We start from the raw sequence: 20,372 nt of genomic DNA, 5'->3' as shown, positions 1-20,372 counted from the left end.
GACTTATTTTAAATTCCTGTAATTTAGAGTGCAGTTGATAAAAATTTCTGCTCGCGCTTGGCGTTCGCAGTAACCAGCTAGTTACATACGAATCTTGTTCAGGATCACACATAACATTGCCCAGAAAATTAAATTTTCAGGAAAAAATACATGAAAGTAAAAAAAAAATTGCTTGCGCTTCGCGCTCGCACTTTTTATAAGGCTCATGAGATTATTTCATGTTTATGTTGTTTTATAATTCAATTCAATGGTAAGAATAATTTTATAATTCAATTCAATTATAAGAATAAAACTAAGAAGTAACTGATAGGGGAAAATATAGGTGGAGATAATTTCGGGTCCCGTCCCCTATTGGCGAAAGTCGGATCCGCCCTTGTGACACATACACACACACCGGAAAAATGGCCGGTACCCCCCTGAAAAAGCAAGGACCCCCAGTGCCCCCCCCGGGAAAAAATCCTAGCTACGCCACTGAATACTGGACAATATGCTTCCTGCAGTGGGTAAAATAGGCTACTGCCCCAAATTGGTTGGACACATAAAGTTACTCACGTGCTGGTTAAAATTTTACCCAATATTTTTTTACAGTGTATATGCATTGATGATTCGAGCCGGGCCCCCTTTTCCCGGCATGCTATACAGGACCGAGAAGATAAATAGAAAAAAGAGACAGAGGGAGAGAGAGAGAGAGAGAAGAAATGAAGAAGAAGATTTTCTCCCCTGCCCAGCCCTTGGTCTCGCCGCACCCGTCCTATGCCTATTGTGGAAAAATCGTTTTATCGTTAAATGTCTTTTCATATTGTTTATTATACATTATTCATAACAATAGTCTTGTAATTTGAAATAAAAAGGGAACCTGGACCTATATATTTTTTAAATTAAAATAAAGGTTTATAGGGCGTAGGGACGTGGATTGGGATGCGTCCTCACCTCAAATTTCCGGGTGATGGGGGATGCTTTGTACAAGCATCCCTTATATGCATGTTTCAAGGTGGACTTCCTCCTTTTTTTTCTTATATGATATTAAATTTAAGTTATTACCATGATTTTTATCATTATTATTGTTATTGTATATAGAGTCATTCATTAAACGATGAAATTAAGTCAGGAAATCTTGCTCTCTTCGCTCCCTTTTGAAAAAAAATGAATAGTTACCCACCCACATCTCGATACTGACGTATAGATGAGGGCATGACCCCCCCCAAAAAAAAAGGGAAAATCGCAAAAAAGGGACAAAGCAAAAAGGGTATGATCGGTTTTGAAAGTGTGGGGGGGGGCTGACCATGAAAACCCCCAAAATTAGATGGTCATTTTTACGTTTCTGATCATGGTTTCGAAAGGAAGGCGGGGATTAAACCCAGGGGCGTAGATAGCGGGGGAGGGGGGGGATGGGGGGATGCATCCCCCCCAGAATTTTAGGTGGGGGTGGTGTGTACAATCATCCCCCCAGGTTTCTGTGGGGGAAGAAGCAAAACTATACAGTAATAAAGCAATGAATGCTAGTTAAAATCAATCAATAATAATAGCAGTAATAATCATAACGTACAGTAATGACAAACATGATCAAAATTGGACTTTTATTCATAGTCAATCATCTTATATGCATTTACAACTTGCAAGTTTTAAGTAATAACAACTGTCTTGCGTCCGTCATATACATTTAAGGATCGTTAGGCTGTTTTTCCTTCATGTTTGGCATTATAATCCTTTACTGTTAAGGACTGTTTTGCATAACTATATTGGGTGAAAATAAACGTCTTCCAGTTTCAAGAAGAAGTAAGTCGAGGCGTAATGTATTTTGGAATTACAATATATACCAGTGATTTCTGTACGTGCGCAGTCTTCTAGGTTTGAAGGTTATAAACTGTTACATTTCCTTACCTATGTTTTTATCATAATCATCATAACAAGGTACATAATAAGAAATGAATCGATATTATAACAAGTTACTATCTATACAGTTTACTTCCGACAACCCGGTGAGGTTTATTTCATTTCCATACTTAATTCAATCAAGCCTTTGTAATCATGGTAATTTTAAACAGAGTGTGCTTATCATTTTAGTGTCCGCATATCTGCACGTGGATAAGAAATATAATGTTGAGCTTTTTTTATTTTACCCCTATTACTATTATTGTAATTGATATTTTTTTAGTTATTTGGCTGTTTATTTGTTTATTCCTTTAGTTGTTGATTCATTCGTTTGATCATTAACAATATCGCTACTTTTAAAAGAGTATACTACTATACTAGTAAAATAAGGAATACTAGTTATTCTAGATCATGTTTAGCAGGACTGTCATGACCAAGATGATAACTAGACATCCGACAAATGACATTTCTCTTATGATCATCTTTACTCATTGTCATTAATCAAACAAAAGATTACTGCCATGAAAAATGTGCAAGGAAGTTTGTTTATTACTGGATGCCCTGTTTATTGCTGAAAGCAAAGTGATTAAAAGACACACGAGATAATCCATGAGGCAGATCGTGTTATTTTGTTATCTTTAACTCGTCTGCTTTGGCCCATGATATTTTGTTTTTATCGAGTACGTTATCTCCTTCATTCTTTATATTTATATATTAATTATATATATATATATATATATATATAAAAAGTATGACCCAGCTAGGGATCATCCCCCCCCCCCCCAGGTCTAAGGACCTGTCTACGCCACTGATTAAACCCCACCAAGCCCCCCCCCCCCCCCCCCGTTCCCTGGCCGCCTGAATAGTTCCAAATACCCATATAAAAGTAATCGCACTATATCAATTGGTAAAACATTCAAATTTTTTTCCAAAACAATAGACAGTTATAGAGCATGAGAAGTAATTTAAGCAGCATATTCTTGCACTATAAATTCAAGGAAATACAAAGTGCATTCATGAGTCAATCATGGCAGATCCTGCAGTAAGGCCGATTCTTTTCACGAGGTTATCCCATGCTTGAAATTAATTTTCAAGAATATGAACGAATGCCTTGATCAATTACATCCTGTCAATATAAACAAGAGACAGTGTTAATGACTTCTCAAGGACGTGACGTCATTCAACTTGCATGAACTGTCACACGTATACAATGACATTAATCTGCCTTTCGGGCCATCTTCCTTTTTATTTCTTTAATTACAGGAAAGAATGAAAACTAACTGTTCATGCATGTTTAAACAATATTTTGTTTAAAAAAATAAAAGTCTAAACTTGCCATGTGCTTCTTTTCATGTCGGCCTTTGGTGGTAATCGACACCTTACTTTTCTCTATTGTCCATTTTATATTCAGTTTCATTTTCTCATTTCCACGAGTTTTTCTCTTTCGTTCTCACTTTTCTGTGACCATCAACTTTATAACCATTTCTAATAATTTCTCTCTTTTCCTTTTAATTCATGTAACTTCGTCTTGTTTCCTGTTTCAGACAGTGCATGGAAAAGAACGAACTAAAAGGGCCTTTTTGGTGAAAAACACCAATTTGTTACACCACTAAACGTGCTGGTTAATTATTGTTTTAACATTACTATAGTATAAAACTGGTATATTAATGCACTATTGGTGAACTCTTTTTGTTTTAAATAAGTTTTATGTATCATCCATTTCGCCCCAAGCATGAAATAAATCTTTACATTTTCTTTGGTATGATAAAGACTTATAGAAAACAATAAATCGACAAGGCCAGATTGTCTGATAAATTTCTTACGTCATATCTGTCATTAGAAAAATATCTTACTTGCTTTTGTAAATGTCAAAAAAAAAACACGAACGTGACCGATCGACTCCCATGATCCGAGAGGGAAAACGTCGACCAATTTTCTTCTTTTTTTTTAATGGTGGAATGTGTCCGCATTTGATTGGCCGTTAAATTAAAGGGATGCACCGGGCTGAAAATATTCATATCAAAATAAATAGAGGAAAATTCACAGAGCAGAATGCTGAAAATTTCACCAAATAGTGAAGATATTGATTTTTTAAAGTTTAGCAATACATTGTAAAAACGATTATGCACAACAGCATGAATATTCATTAGATGCATGGACCACGTGGACCGATGATGTCACATCCCCACTTTCCTTTTTCCTTTGTTATCACATGAATCCTAATTGTTTCATTTTTCATACAAGTTTGAATTTCCCTTGTCATGCTTGTAATGAAATAAGTTGCAGCATTGAATATCTAAAGCATTTAATCAGTTGTTATTCCAATATTTTTGGTTCTTGAAGGAAAATAATTGAGTAAACCTCATTAAAAAATACAAAAGAACAAGTGGGGATATGACATCCTCAGTGTGCTCATTGAATATTCATGAAGACAAGCCTAGAACCGTTTCACCGGAATAATGCAAATCTTTAAATTGCCATAACTTTGTTATTGGCGTTGTCCGATTTAGATAAAATTTTCAGTGTTTTGTTTGTCTGATTTTCTTAATCTGTGCAAATCATATTAGTTTCAGCCTGGAGTGCCCCTTTAAAGAAAAAACACGAAATGCATCTGTATATGCACGATCTGTGGGATTCATTATGATTTTAAGAGGCAAATATACGCCTAATTGTCGTGTGTTTATTTTCAATTTAACTGTCATTTCCCGAGTTTTTTTCTCTCACTTACCTGTGACCATGGTCTTTATTACCTTTCATAACAATCTCTCTCTTTCCTTTTTACATCTTGTAACTTCATCATTGTTTCCTGCTTCAGCTAGTGGAAACAAAGCTTATGAATTATAGAAATATAACTTACAAGAAAGTAAATTTTCTTGTAAAAACGAATAGGGTTTTCTGTGAAAAACATTTTTTTTACACCACTGAACGTGCTGATTAATTGTTTTTAACATACAAAGTCTGAAACTGGAATATGAATGCACTTTTGGTGAGCTGTCTTTTTTTTTACATTCGTCATTCATGGGTTTGATTAATAACCTAAGTCCCATGAAATAAATCTTTATATTTTCTGTGTTTTCAATGAATACTGAGAAAGAAATATCTACATTTTTCTGGTTATCTGATAATTTTCTTACGTCATATCTAGCTGTTATCAACAAATATTTTATTTGTATAGTTGCAAGTTTCAAAATATAACAAGAACACTGGTCGACACCCATGATCGACGAACTTTATTCTTTTTCTTTTTTTTAGAGAGGGAAACTTCAACCGTTTGGATTGGTCGTTAAGAAATACATTCTGTATTTGCACGATCTGTGGGATTCGTTATGGAGCTATAAACGACAGTTACAATGGACGCCCAATTGCCATGTATTAATTTTCAATATCACTATCATTTCCCTGAATATTTGTTCTCACTTTCCTGTGACCATCATCTTTATTACCGTTTTTAATAATTTCTCTCTTTCCTTTTTACATCCTGTAATTTCATCTTGTTTCCTGCTTCAGAAAGTGGAAAAGATTAACGTTATGAATTACGAAAATATAACTTAAACATAGGACTCGAATAGCACTTACACAGAATACTTTCATATTCAATGCCCATAAATTTTGGAATTCCCTTCCTCTGAATGTAAGAGAGAGTTTAAGCTTAAGTACACTTAAACTTAACGTAAAAAAAAATCACGTTTTGCTTAACCCCCTCGAATATTTGACAATACAGAACCCACCTCCAACTGTTCCCTTTCCCAACTTTTTCTCCATTATTATCACCTATTATATTTATTCATTATTCATTAATTTTTTATTGTTTATCATTTTTGGTTATTTGTTTTCCCATCAATATTCTGTTGTTTCTTATTCTTCTTTCTTCTCGGAGCCCCCACCCCTATACATCTTGGTTCAGTTATATATTTTTTTTCATCCATGACCATGTATTTACCATCCCTCAAATCTAAAATGTGCTAATCTCTTGTTTGCGTTCCTTTATAGTTGTGTTCTGTTCGAGAGATCAGCGTCGTACAAGCCTTTTTTTTCACCGGTCTTTTTTTATCTATTTTTTTTAAAGCATGTACCTAAAAACTTTCAAAAAGGTTTTATTCAACTTTGATATTTGTTCATTGTATATTGTTTATATTGTTATTACCACTTTGCAAATGTGAGCTCATTTTGTTAAGGACTGATTTGTATTGATCTATGTAATTGATTCATAGGCCCCATTCATGTTTCTCTGATATAATTTATGTTGAAAAAATGGATATAGAAATAAAATAAACAAAATAGACTCAATTCAAACAAAATTTCTTGTAAAATGAAAAGGGTCTATTTTGTGAAAAACAATTTGTTACAACACTGAACGTGTCGATTTGTTGTTTTAAAAATACTATAAATTGTGACACATGGATTCACTCTTGGTGAACTCTTTCTTTTTAAAATTCTTTATAATCGGTTTGGTTAAGGACTTTCGTCCTATGAAATAAATATTGATATATATTTTTCATCAATGAGAGGATGAATACTTAGAAAACAAAAACTCGACATGACCCTGGTCATGCTGGTTGTCTGATAACTCTTTATACGTCATATCTGACATTAGAAAAAAATCTTACTTGTAACTATATAAGTAAAAAAAAAAAAGTCGTCAAAGGCTGCGATGCTGCATACCACCAAATACAAATTTATTGCTGCAATGCTTAAAAGTATTTTCGGAAATTTGATTTTGTTATTGGAAATGGAGATTTCAAATTGGAAAATGCCTGTTAAAAAAATGTTCTATGCAATTCGATTGGCATTTCTAATTTTTGTTACGGTTGCATATTGTGTATAAAAAAAAATCGTCGTTTTATTCAAGTTCTCCTTTTAACCTCTACTTTCATTTCCTGAACCCCTATACGGGGGGGGGGGGGGGGGGAGTGGGGAGGGGGTACGGGCCATGCCCCCTTCCCCCCAAAAAAAAGGTACCATGACCAATAAAAAAAGGAGAAAATGAGAAAGGAAATGAATAGGGGAAAAAGGCGAAATGATATCTTTATATCTTTTTGTATACTAAGTCCAAATTTATCACAATTTTTTTTGTATGATCAAAATGGTTGAAATTGTTCCTCGCTCGCTTCACTCGCTCTGAACTTTGTAGAAATGTTGGTCCTTTGCGCCATGTCTGACCCCCTCAAACTTTTTCGCCCATTATATACGCTTCTGTCCTAGAATAAAATATACCCTATTTACGATCCTGTAAAATATAAAGACTCCCTTATAGGCATATATAAATAGTAATAAAAAAAACAAAGAAAAAAATACATCCTCGATAGTTTTACTGTTAGACCTATACGTTTATATACTTGAAATATTTGTTACCATGGTTACGATTAATGGAGAGAATACACGCATGGAAATGGTAATGTTTCCTTTGTTTTCTTTTGTCGTTTTTGTCTGATTGATGTATCTACTTTGTATATTTTTATCATTTATTGTTTTGTTTTTCTGCTTTTAGGACCCCTTCTAATACTGGTACCAGCTTTTGCTGAAAGGGCATCATTTTGAAATATTGTTCAATAAATAAATAAAATATGGATTTATGATATTGTCGAAAAATAGACAATTCTCCATTATATTGCAAATGACGATCGCGCAATACCTCCCGACCTGGTTTCGATGTACATAATGTAGATCTCTCGCTCACTGATCATACGCACACACCCTAGAGAGCTCTCCAGAAATGATCATACACAATTAATCTCAAAAATCCTTCAACTATCACTGGCCTGAATACACCTAGCAACGACAGATAAAGATTTAGTTACCATCAAGCTGCTTTTGTTGTCAAGGATGGTGATTAATTAGGATGATTTATGGGAAGCAGAATTAAAAATCATCCGGATATTTTCCAGCCCTGCGGTCAAAATGAAAAGTCATGCAGAAGCCTATTTACCTATCCGATTGCGAGTCTGCATATATATGATAGTCTGTTTCAAGTTGTATTTAGATTGATTTGATAGAAAGCCTCATTCTAAACATCCTCCTCATCGTCGTCGTCAGAATTTCAAAGACGTGGAATCGTCGCTATCATATTCACAATTCATTATCATCAGAGTCATCTCATTAACATCACCGTCTTTCTCATCGCCATCACCATTCCATCACCATCATCATCATCTTCATCATCATCTTCATCATCATCATCATCATCATTATCATCATCATTCCATCATCATGATCATCATGATCATCATGATCACCATCATCATCTTTATCATCACCATCATCATCACCATCATTCCATCAACATCCAATCATCATTCCATCATCCTCATCATCATCATCATCATCATCGCCATCATCATCATCATCATCGTCATTCCATCATCATCATTGTAATCATCATCATTCAGCTGACTCTCACACAGACCAACAAAATTGTATTGTAAATTCTGTAATTCTATTACACAACCTCCTCAACCCCACCCTTTTATATCTAAATTATCAAAAGATTACTCATACCAACTATCAGATTCACAAACCAACTATTTCGGAAACAAAACCCCACCCACGCTAGTGTAGACATTAGACGAAATGAAAGAAAAATAACACTTCTTTACATAGTAAAAATAAACAAGCTGCGGAACCAAATTTTATTACTACATGTACATAAAAATTATTGTGCAATAGAATTATTCAATATAAAGTCCCACAACATCTCTCATAAAAGAATCTATTGGCTTTAAGACAAGGTGTACGGAATGTCCAGCTGAATAAAGTAGATAGAAATCCAGACAAGCCGTCATCGGTGAGTCGGCTTCGATCAATAACCGAGTTTGCCAAGCCACGTCATAATGTTCTGGGATTCCCCTACTGCGCTATTCAACATGTCATACCACAGCGAGTCTATTAGCCTCACGGTTCATATACATCAATAACATTGAAATCCAACATTTATAAACCTGCTATAATAACGATGAGTCTCTGATATAGAAGAGGTCATAGTACAAGATATGGGTGATGTCATGAAAATCCCCTGAAATATATATAAATAGATGATAAGGTCACCTATGAAGCATTTGTGCTAGAAGAACGGGTTATCAACAGTTTTACATGAACATGTTCGAACCAGAATCTGATACTCAAGACAAAGGAAAGTAAAAGACCATACCTACATTTCCAACAATTCAAAAATTTGTCCTAAAAATCAATCACATGATTAAAATCTTCAATTGCATCCATTTCTGTCAAGATAGCTGCCAATGTGATGAAACCAATACCAACTCCTTTAATTAACATCACAAGTTCCCTTTCGTTTGTTTTACTCATAACTGTTTAAAAAGTAACTACTGTACCCAAAAATATTTCTCTTCTCTTCCTCAGAATTTTACACAAAGTTCTTTAGAACCCTTGTTTCCTAATTGATATTAACGAGAAAATTACAAGCGAAATAAATATCACCTTAATTATAGTTGTTGCAAAATACTACATCAATTCTAATTTCAATTGAAATATGTTCAGGGTTTCCACAAAAGATTATCAGGTGATGAATTTGGTGTTTTTCCCCATGTTCTGTGGTTGAATGACAATATTCAATCCAATTCAATAAAAATAAGTAAAATCTGTGAACAAAAAAAAGATTTGCCATACAGAGGATTAATGGCCTTTAAAAATGTTTTTGAGATTATTGGTGCCCAGGAGGGTCAAGGGAGGGTGCCAACTCAACTCGTTACTTTACTTAGGGTGGCTTTATTTGAGATTGTTACAACTTTACATGCTGTTTTGTTTCAATAAAGGTGGCCTATATAATATATTTTCAAAAAACATTTTTTCTTTGCGTAACGCGGCATTGGTCAGCACCTACAAGAAACAGAAAATCTTTCATGAAGAAGTATTTCTAAAGGAGTAAATATGTTGGTCAGCACTTTTTTCTCAACAATACTTCTTTGTAATAAACTGCAGAGCAAACTAAAAGATGGTGACAATTCCCAAGCTAGATTTCCAGAAACCAGGCCATATTTGGTAGTGAGTAAAAATAGTGAGTTCAGGAAGAAATATGTATAACACATGATAACATTACATAATATATTGCGCAACTGATGAATGAAGTTGACATTCTAGTTCAGTTGAAAGCAGTTTCAGAAGTGGTTTTAACACAGGTTATTGGCCTTAAAGAAGGAAACATGAATATTATATTACATATCAAAGTCATGACCCTCTCAATGCTTTATGTGGTTTCAGCTTCCTTTCAGTTTTTGAAACTTTCTGTTTTCCTCTCATTAAACACGTCCTAACAAGTCCATAGATCTCAATTATCGATACAAGAATAAAGAAAATTCGAACTACAGACTGAAGTATAATTTGAGTGCAAGAACAGTATACTGATTTGTACTCAGACAATAAACTCTGTAGATTGGCAACAATTCATATAGTCTCTTTATTGATGCAATTTCATTCACATTTGCATATGGTATACTTGTATTTCATTCATTTTACTGCAGTAAACCTCTTAATAATTTCCTTTTTTCGTACATGTAGAAAATATTCCACAAGTATTTTACAAATGATTACCTTACATACAGAATAAGGGGCCAATTCAGTAATAGAAATTCTTGAGAAATAATTGCAATTATTTTGTTTCTCTGATGGTAGTAATTTTGATTTCACGGAAAAACATAAAACAATTGGTAAGCAGATGATATCATCAGCTGACTCGTTTCATATGGTATATAATGACAAGCAAACAGCTGTTTCACCTGAATAACGCACTTCGTAACTCAAAACTGCGGTAAGTTCATCATTTCATCCATTTAGGATGAAACTTTTTATGTTTACTAGTAACTAAAGCCATATTCATTTCAGGATGGTGTAGCCCTTGTAACCAAACACAAGAGAAATATGGGAATAAACTTGGCAAGGACACAACTCACAAATCATCCGACACACATATTCAGTGCATAATGGTACATGTAACTCTTGGGGAAACCAGGAAGTAGATACAGTGAAAATGATATGCATGCATATATCAAATCAAAACTGTCGGCATATTTTTGTTGCTGGCATGATGGTACTTAAAAAAAAATTCATATGAAAACAAATTGATTGGGAAACCCCATTGGATTTTAGATTCATCAGAGCATACACGAAAGAATCAAGCTTATAGGGATATTAAATTGAGGCACCAATATTGCCATTCTTTTCCTAGCCCTAAATGAAACAATTGCATGTATAACTTCAAGATCGTTGGAAATTATCAATTTGTATTGACAAATCAGTAACAGATCTCTGACAGATATATATAAATCACACCATACTTGATTAATGTCACAAAAATAGCTATGTCTTTCTTCCTTCATCCTAAGTTGGTGAACATGATACGTGGGACACCAATGTGTCAAAGTCCATTCCATGTAGGAGCCTTACTAGAAGGTCCTCGGTTCTAATTGAGGCCACCACCTTTGACTTTAGCACGGACATACTGCTCCTGTTCATCAGAAAGACCCAGGGACTCCAGCTCGGCCTCAAAATCCTTGAGCTTGCCGAAACCACCGAGGTATCCGTTAAGGCGCGCTGCAGTGTAGGAGGAGACCTCCTCGTTGGGCTTGAAGATGAGGCTCTGGAACAGGCTGCGATGCTGACGGAGCATGTACTTCTGGTGGTAGCTGTAAAGAACAAAGGAAAAATGGATGGTCAGTAAATCAGTTGGCAGAAACGGAATTCATGGTTCACTCAAAGCTCCAGTTCTGTTGCTAAGATAAAATTTGCATGAAACTGATAGGATACACTTTCATACAGTCCAAAGTATCTGGCAAAAAATTAATATTTTCTTTTATTCTATCTATCTATCTATCTATCTATCTATTCTTTCTATCTGTCTGTCTATTCATCCATCCATCCATCTATCTATTTATTTATTATTTTTTGGGGGGTGGGAGGGTTACTCTCACAACCTACTGCCTAAATTTGCAACATTGGATAAGCTTTAACATTGCAGTGAATGGGGAATTTTGGGGCCTTTTTTATTTTCCGGGGCTGCTTTGAGTATAGCCCCCCTGCATTTTCCCCCTAAAAGTTTTGAGTATTAAGACAGGGAGATAGGGTTGGCATCTTGGTGTCTCCCACATTGGTCATATTGTGCAATCTCTGTCCAACATAAGGCCTAATTCTTAATAGTTTTTGTGTAAAAAGTTGAGAGAAATTTCTATTTCCAACCCAACTGACAAGGAAATGTATGTTGTGAACCCTGAGATTGATAGCTATTTCTCTAAAAAAAATTCCAGTGGGTGAATATTGATCTAATCAAGACATCAAAGTCCAATCACAATGGTGACAAGTCCCTTAATTCGATTCACTTCCATCTTTGATCATTAAATAATCTATCAAGCGTTGTCTCGTCCAATCCCAACCCTCAATCACACAATCGTAAAAATGCTTCACATCATCTTAGTTGAATTGCCTCAGGCCTGAATTGCCTAAAATGATGCCTCCTGAACTCAAAACAAGGGGTGACAAATCAGATCACATCAAAAATGTAATCAAATATGATAAAAGTTGTGGATATACCCTTCTTTATTCCTTAATCAAGAAGACAGGCTGGCTAAGTTTCAATATCTTCCGCCCGTCTTTGGAACGAACTCCCTCTAACTCTCTCAAAACATCTTCTCTATTGACCTCTTCAAAAACTTAAAACACACCTGTACAACTATGAGCCATAACTTGTTTTATGCCGTTAACAGCACTTTATATCAATTGAAAAGAATACTGTGTCAATCCAATCATTATGATTATTACTATTCATTACCAGCTTGATATTCAGGTGGACTTGGCCACACAGAATCGTTTATTTATTAGGGCTAAAATCTTTTTTTATTACTTCTAATGAAACGTTTTTTCAACACAAAATAGATTTTCATAAAAAAAGATCTTGAATCTTAAAATTTTCATTCTTGTAAATGCATTGAATTGTTCATGCTTTGTAAAATGCTACACTGAAAAGAAGTGAATTCCAAGAGTTTATCATAAATCTAACTAAAAATGAACAAAGAGGGCAGCACCACTAAAATGCAGTCTATGAGCATTAAATGCAAGTTCTCCACAAGATTATACAATGTGGAGTCACAAGGCAATAACCATTATGGTATGTGGGCAAAGTTCAACTAGTGTAAACATACATGTAGCAATTTAGCCTATAAAAGATACGAATGCGAAGCTAATACCCAAATCTATTCTTCATTAAATAGATGATGAAGAATCTGATGGCATAAAGGAAGATAAAAAAAAGCCATCATGCATCTTCATGCTCCAATATCAAAGGAAATAGTATTTGTGGATATTATAGGTAGTGGTCTTTAGAGACTGCTACAAGATAGACTGACTTTGACTATCATCATTATTTAGAATGAGAATGTGAATCATTGTAGAAAAAATTGAAATACTGAATTAAAAGCAACAACCAACAATTAGGAAATTGAAAAGTTTACTACGCGCAAACTTACATGTAAAGTAAAATACCGATGTCCATTTAGTCAAATATTTGCTTATGCACATATAATACTACAGCTTATGCAGTGAAGATACCTCTTCTAAGCACGATTTCTCATAAGATGAACAGATTCCTGTGGTCCCCCCAAAAAAAATTGACTAGGCAAAGTTCCATACAAAAAACATATCTTCTTCTTCTTCTCCTCCTCCTCCTTCTTCTTCTTCTTCTTCTTCTTCTTCTTCTTCTTCTTCTTCTTCTTCTTCTTCTTCTTCTTCTTCTTCTTCTTCTTCTTCTTTCTTCTTCTTCTTCTTCTTCTTCTTCTTCTTCTTCTTCTTCTTCTTCTTTCTTCTTCTTCTTCTTCTTCTTCTTCTTCTTCTTCTTCTTCTTCTTCTTCTTCTTCTTCTTCTTCTTCTTCTTCTTCTTCTTCTTCTTCTTCTTCTTCTTCTTCTTCTTCTTCTTCTTCTTCTTCTTCTTCTTCTTCTTCTTCTTCTTCTTCTTCTTCTTCTTCTTCTTCTTCTTCTTCTTCTTCTTCTTCTTCTTCTTCTTCTTCTTCTTCTTCTTCTTCTTCTTCTTCTTCTTCTTCTTCTTCTTCTTCTTCTACTACTACTACTACTACTACTACTACTACTACTACTACTTCTACTACTACTACTACCACTACTAGTCTACTACTACCACTAACGTCTAAAGTACTACTACCACTACTTCTGTTGCTTCTGCTCCATACACTCCACTTCTATTCCTGCTCCTAAAAAACACATGTGATTTAGAGATCTACTCACTCTTCTGCATCATAGAATGTCTCTGCTGGCTTGATCTTTGTCTGGATCTGTCTCTTGACAGTCTTTTGATGTTCATCCCTGGTGCTCTCAGCGACTTCCTTCTGCTTCTCACCATGGTAGAATATAGCTGACATGTACTGGTTCTTGTGGCAGGTTGTGCTGTCATGGTTCGCCCAGAACTTCCTCAGCAACTTCTCGTAGCTGGTTTTGGTTCGGTCAAACTCAATCTGCACGGTTTCTGTATGGTCCCCACTGCCAGAAAAGAAGGCATATAAATGCAGAGTAAATGACCATGTTCTATAAAGGCATTATTTACTGTACAAGTGTTATCCATTACCAACATTTTCTTTGTTGATTTTTTTTTATAATCATTGTTTGTATTTATAATCACCTTTGATAGCATTCTAAAAGGGGCTTGTATGACTTACACATGCACTAGCAATTTTGGGGACATCCCGATAGTTCGCGGGTCCGATAGTCCGCGGGTCCGATAGTCCGCAGGTCCGATAGTCCGCGGGTCCGATAGTCTCCGGATCCGATAGTTCGCGGGTCCGATAGTCCGCGGGTCCGATAGTCCGCAGGTCCGATAGTCCGCGGGTCCGATAGTCCGCATTGTGTGTAAATTATAATCAGGATATTGTGAGATCAAATGTCATCAAGAGGTCAAAAGATCAAATGATACGAGACCATGGGGTTCTATCAGGTGCGGACCCATGCCCCCCCCAAAAAAAAAGGAGGAAGAGGGGGAAAGAAAGAGAAGAAAAAAGAGCAAGAGGGTGAAAGAAAGCGAGAAGGGGAATGAGGAAAAGAGAAAGAAAAAGAAAGAGAAAAAAAAGGAGATGGGGAAAAGGAAGAGGGAGATATTGACACGGACGTCGATTTGATGACCCCCTAAACAAGTTTTTAGGGGAATTTATTGACACATTTTGGCCCCTAAATAAGTTGTTGCCAGAATATGATCCCGGGGAAAAAGCTTGGGGAAAAACATACCCTAAACATGTTTGGCTAGTCCCTGGTCTCAATAAAAAAAAAATTATTGGAAAAAAAATAATACCCAAAATTCGTCTGACCCCGTGATTGACCAATCTTTTAAAACCACCCTTTTGTTTTGGAAAATTGTTGTTTTTGATACCCTTAATGCGTGCACGTGCAGCCTGCGCCCAAAACTGAAAAATAACACCCCTTCAAACACGTTTTTTTTGTCACGCATTTGTACAGTAATTGTCAGTCCACACTGGGCCCCCGGGGAAGTACTTGTCAGGTGGGGGGGGGGTGTCTTTTGGGTTATTATAGAAATCCATGGTATCATATCATTTGATCTTTTGACCTCTCAATGGCATTTCATCTTACTGTATCCTAATCATAATTTTACACACACCGCGGACTATCGGACCCGCGGACAATCGGACCCGTGGACTATCGGGCTGTAACCGTAATTTTTGTTTGCCATAACATGCCCCAGAGTGCAATATTATAATATTAAAAAAAATGCACATGGTACTGTATACATGAACAAGTAATGTGGTTTTGTATGCCAAGGATTTAAATTTGTACATATAGGAAGTGAATGTTTAATGTGATTCTTTAATGTGCAATTCAAATTATTCAGATTTGAGACAGAAAGATCGTCATTTATAGAAGACTATACAAAGAATATTTATTTATGAGTGTGTTGTGGACTTTATACAGTGAATGCATCCCATATACTGTTTTATATTGTTTATATCTTACTAAATAACTGTGATATAAAATCATTTTGAATATGTTAGTTCCTCCTTTGGTTTCATGGTTTAACGCACTAAAAACACACATTTGAAAAGACTGAAATTTACGCAGTCTCAATTCAATGCACATCATGTCTCCTCTGGACAACAATTAACAAACAACCAACCAAATCTACAATCCCCATGCACAACTCTGAAAACAAAATATTTGTTTTCAGAGTACAAATTCAAATAAAAATATCCTTAAAATAGAACCCCAATCATTATTATTTTATTATTTAACAATGAAATCAAAATGACTGTTTACAAGAACTGGAAGTTAATTTTCGAGTGACATTATTTTCAAATAAAGGCTCAGATTTCTCTTCATTTGAATCAACTTCCCTTACCGTACCTTGGTTATGACTGTACATGTCTCATATTATCTTTTATATGTTCTTACCATGTTCAAGTATCAATTATCATATCAGAATATTTTTCTAAACATAGAACTGTTACTCAATCCCTTTTATAGGCCTAATTGAAACAACAATAAAAATGTAATCAGGTTACTGCACTTAACTATTTTTTTCCTAAAAATCATTGTGTTGTGTGTTAAAAAAGCAGTTTCACTTCCTGTATAAAAAGTAGGATATACCCTGAATATTGAAGACTCATTTACAAAATGATAGTACCCTTTTTTCAAGTACTGAAACTACATGTATAATGTCAAAAAGAGTACTTACACCATTCACTTTTTTAGCATGAAAGTTAATTTTAAGTCCCATCTCAACCATAAGATTTGTTACAAATTCCCAATTATTACCAGTTTGCTTCTTGCAGCAGAATACACAAATATACATTTAAATTTCAAAGTGTTATTGTTAACATGAACTCTTGAAATCAATATTTTTGCAGTCTTGTGAAATTGTAATTAAAGGGGAATGAAACCTTTGGAACAAATAGGCTTGTGTAGAAACAGAAAAATCAAAGTATAAGAATTAAGAAAGTTTGAGAAAAATCTGACAAATAGTGAGAAAGTTATGAGCATTTGAATATTGCAATCACTAATGCTATGGTGATCCTCACATTGGCAATGCGACAAGGATGTGTGATGTCACTGATGAACAACTTTCCCTTTGGTGGACTATAAAATACCCTCAAAATGTCTCTTTTTGCTTTTTCTTATGATGATACAAACTCTTTATCCATGATGTATTCTTAAAAAATATGTATTACATGCCCTCATGTAAACAGAACACATTATATATGGATAGATGTGATAAAAGAGGCAATTCTAGTGAAAAATATACTAAAGTAATTGGAGAGTTGTTCACAAGTGACATCACACATCTTTGTCGCATTGCCAATTTGCTATCTCCATAGCATTAGTGATCGCAATATTCAAATGCTCATAACTTTCTCATTATTTGTCCGATTTTTCTCAAACTTTCGTTGATCTGTTTCTTTGATTTTTCTGTTTTCACACAAGCTATCTTGTTCGAATGGTTTCATTCTCCTTTAAGAACTTGCAAATTTGCAGCTGACAACTGGTCTGCTGCTCGGGATATGAGTATTTTTCAACATTTCACCCAAATGTTTTTTTTACAGCATTTAAAGAAATTAAAGTGTACTAAATGCAATCGAATGAAAACAGGTATTGTAAATAATTGAAAATTTTGCAACTTCTTACTGGTCTGATTCTTGCAGCTTGATTTGACATTGATTTCAGATTTGCAATGGATTACAAAATCTGTTTTTTACAACTGAAAACAAAAACTCATTGATTTTCTACAGTATATTTAAAATTGTCAATTATTGATATGCAAAATTTAAGGTTTTGGGATAGAAAACAAAAGCAATTGCAAACTTGCAACTGACGACTAATTTGTTTCTTGCAGCTGAAACTGTGTATACTACTTGTGATCTGGGCATCTGGCACCGCAAAATTTCATACTGTGTGATATCAGGACTTATATGGAGAGTGTTTGTACAGAATGGTCAAACTTGCATACATGTATTCTGAAATAGTACACTTTAATTTCTTTACATGCTGTAAAAAAAACTTTGGGGTGACACATTTGCTCCTGCGGCACTTACTCGCTTCAAACATTAGTAGGGACCGTGATTTTCCGCTTTCGTGGCAAACAGACGGAATTCACGGAAATGGCCTTTTGAAACGGAAAGTGGCATTTCAAACGAAGTACTGCAAAAAAAATTATGGGTCTTTTTTTTGTGTGGCACAACATTTGCTCCTGCAGCATTTGCTAAGGTCTTAATATCTTAGAGGGCAAAGGCAGCATTAGTCTTAGGAGTATTATTTTTTGGGGGCAGCCCGCAGGGTGCTACATAAGCACTTGCCCGATTGCCCGGGGCAAGTAAAAGTTAGAGTCGGGCAAGTGTTTTGAAGTAAAGACCAAAACAACTTGCCCGAATTGGGCAAGCAAATTTCTCACAGTTGAATGACCAAAATTAGGGTCGATATGATATATTGAATCTAAAAATCACTTTGGAAAAAGAAATGAAATAACAAAGTAGATTAGTTCATGTCAAAAGAGAGAAAAGGGTAAATGATATCTTATTGAGCGCACACATTACCTAGAGACGCTCATGGCGCGAGTGCAGCAACAGTTCCTTTGAATACAAATATCTTATACATGTTTTGAAGAGGTAAAACTTTTTTCAATGATTTTTTGGGGCAATTGAAATAGATTTTTGGGCAAGTATATTCCAACTACTTACAAATTTACTTGCCCGATTGGGCAAGTGCTTCTAAAAAGTTATGTAGCACCCTGGGGGGGGGGTTCGGAATAATGTAAAGATAAGGATTCGGGTTTATCTAGATTTGGAGGTTAGGTTTTATATTGTCAGGCATAACATGCAAATTATCCATCGGAGCAGTTGTCACTGGATCAGATATTATGCGGATCCCTTTCTTGTAGTTGTTAGCTGAACATTTTTCTCATTTTGTTCCATGACTTTAAAACTGAGCTTAAATTCTTGCTTTGATACAAAACAATGAACAGGATGTGCTTAACTGTGGTGGCCATTTGAGGACTCCTACTGTGAAATTTTATAGGGCTCTCTACAATATTCTTTGTCAGCTTTACATAGTGGGGTAAGCTTGCAACTTTTCTCAAAAGGTAATTCTAATGTTTGGAGTAAGCAATATGCTTTGTTAAGTGGATTAGATAAGGAATATCAGGGGCTCCCAGGTCATATTAAAGCTTAAATCTCCTCTTTTAGAAGATCTTCTTCATTTCTGGACACTTCTTGTGGGTTAAAAGATGCCTAGCCACATACTTTATACTAAACAATGAACAGGATGTACTTAACACTTGAATTAAATTTGGGACAGTTTCATGACTCCTTTTATGAATAGTTTACAGAGATCTCTAAAAAATACTCCTTTTAACACCCTCGGACAATAGCGGGAGTGGGAGAATTAGAGGGCATCAATTTCCCAAAACAAAAGTTATTTTTTGTTTGGGGAGTAATTCTTTGTTTAGTGGATTAAATTAGGAGGGGGTCTTTTTAAAGCTCAAATTTCTTCCTTGAGAAAGGATCTTTAAGTTTTTATTCATCTCTGAAATTCTGAAGATTTCTTGAAGTTGTTAAGATTCATTTCTGAAGACTTTTTGTGGGTTTAATGGAGCCTGGTCACATATTGATAGGCAGAATTGAGTATCTGTTGCAGATTTCAAACTGATCTTTGCAATCAAAATAGAGAGAGAAAAATTAAAAACAAATATATATAACAATATACATCCAGGCACAATGTTGCTGAAAACTGAATTGAGCCAGTTTAAAGTAAAACTAATTAAATCATTGAAAATATAAAATGTGCCATGATACTAAAGCCACATAGAATTTATACTTTAAATACTTGAAATTGTATATCTCCAGATGTGAAGAAATAGGCCTACATGGACACATGACACCCCTGCATGTACAAGTACGCAACCACAACCACTTTGCACAAGCAACCACACATGGGCATGTCATCCAACCACACACAACACTCTATAACTTCCTTGCATGTTGCAACACCCCACTCCCCCTGGAGGTGAACAAAACTTCAACAACATCCCTGGCCGACCTTGCACAAGATACTTACAGGCTGTAGTAGGTGGGAAACTTCTTGCTTCCGCCCGTGTACCCGACCTTGGTACGGACCACCCCCGGGGCACAGCCAAACTGTGCCTCGGGGAACCAAAATCAGCTCATGGCGAAGGTGGCGGTCTCCAGATCGTCCTTCGCAATCTTAGGCTCTTCCCGCGGCATCCTGTTAGATGCGATCTGAAGGGAAAATGATGGAGAGAAATATTGAATTACAATGTAGAATCCACAAAAGCAATCCTTGCTTTTAATAGGACCTGATAAAACTTTGATATCAACTGTATCAACTTCCTTGTTTAATGCACCGGCCTACATGTTACACGTACGTTTACAACTGTTAGCATTTGAATAAACCCACTGTGTGTGTATTAACCAGATGAGTGTAAGGTCAATTTACCAGGAAAGTGAAACCAAAATTATGAGAGTTTAAAAAAAAATAAT

General features: G+C 35.3%; 1 protein-coding gene across 1 annotated transcript; it reads right to left on the bottom strand.

The window, feature by feature from the left end:
• Nucleotides 1-8,479: 8,479 nt before the first annotated feature.
• On the bottom strand, nucleotides 8,480-20,030 carry LOC121409745 (peptide methionine sulfoxide reductase-like; the record flags this gene model as incomplete). The annotated part of the gene is made up of 3 exons (XM_041601651.1): nucleotides 8,480-11,507; nucleotides 14,110-14,361; nucleotides 19,930-20,030. Coding segments are annotated over 3 exons (576 nt in total), but the record flags the coding sequence as incomplete, so codon positions are not given.
• Nucleotides 20,031-20,372: the final 342 nt, after the last annotated feature.

This window comes from Lytechinus variegatus, chromosome 2 (assembly GCF_018143015.1).
Source record: "Lytechinus variegatus isolate NC3 chromosome 2, Lvar_3.0, whole genome shotgun sequence".
In the NCBI taxonomy this organism is placed as follows: Eukaryota; Metazoa; Echinodermata; class Echinoidea; order Temnopleuroida; family Toxopneustidae; genus Lytechinus; species Lytechinus variegatus.
This window is presented reverse-complemented; position numbering and strand designations above follow the sequence as displayed.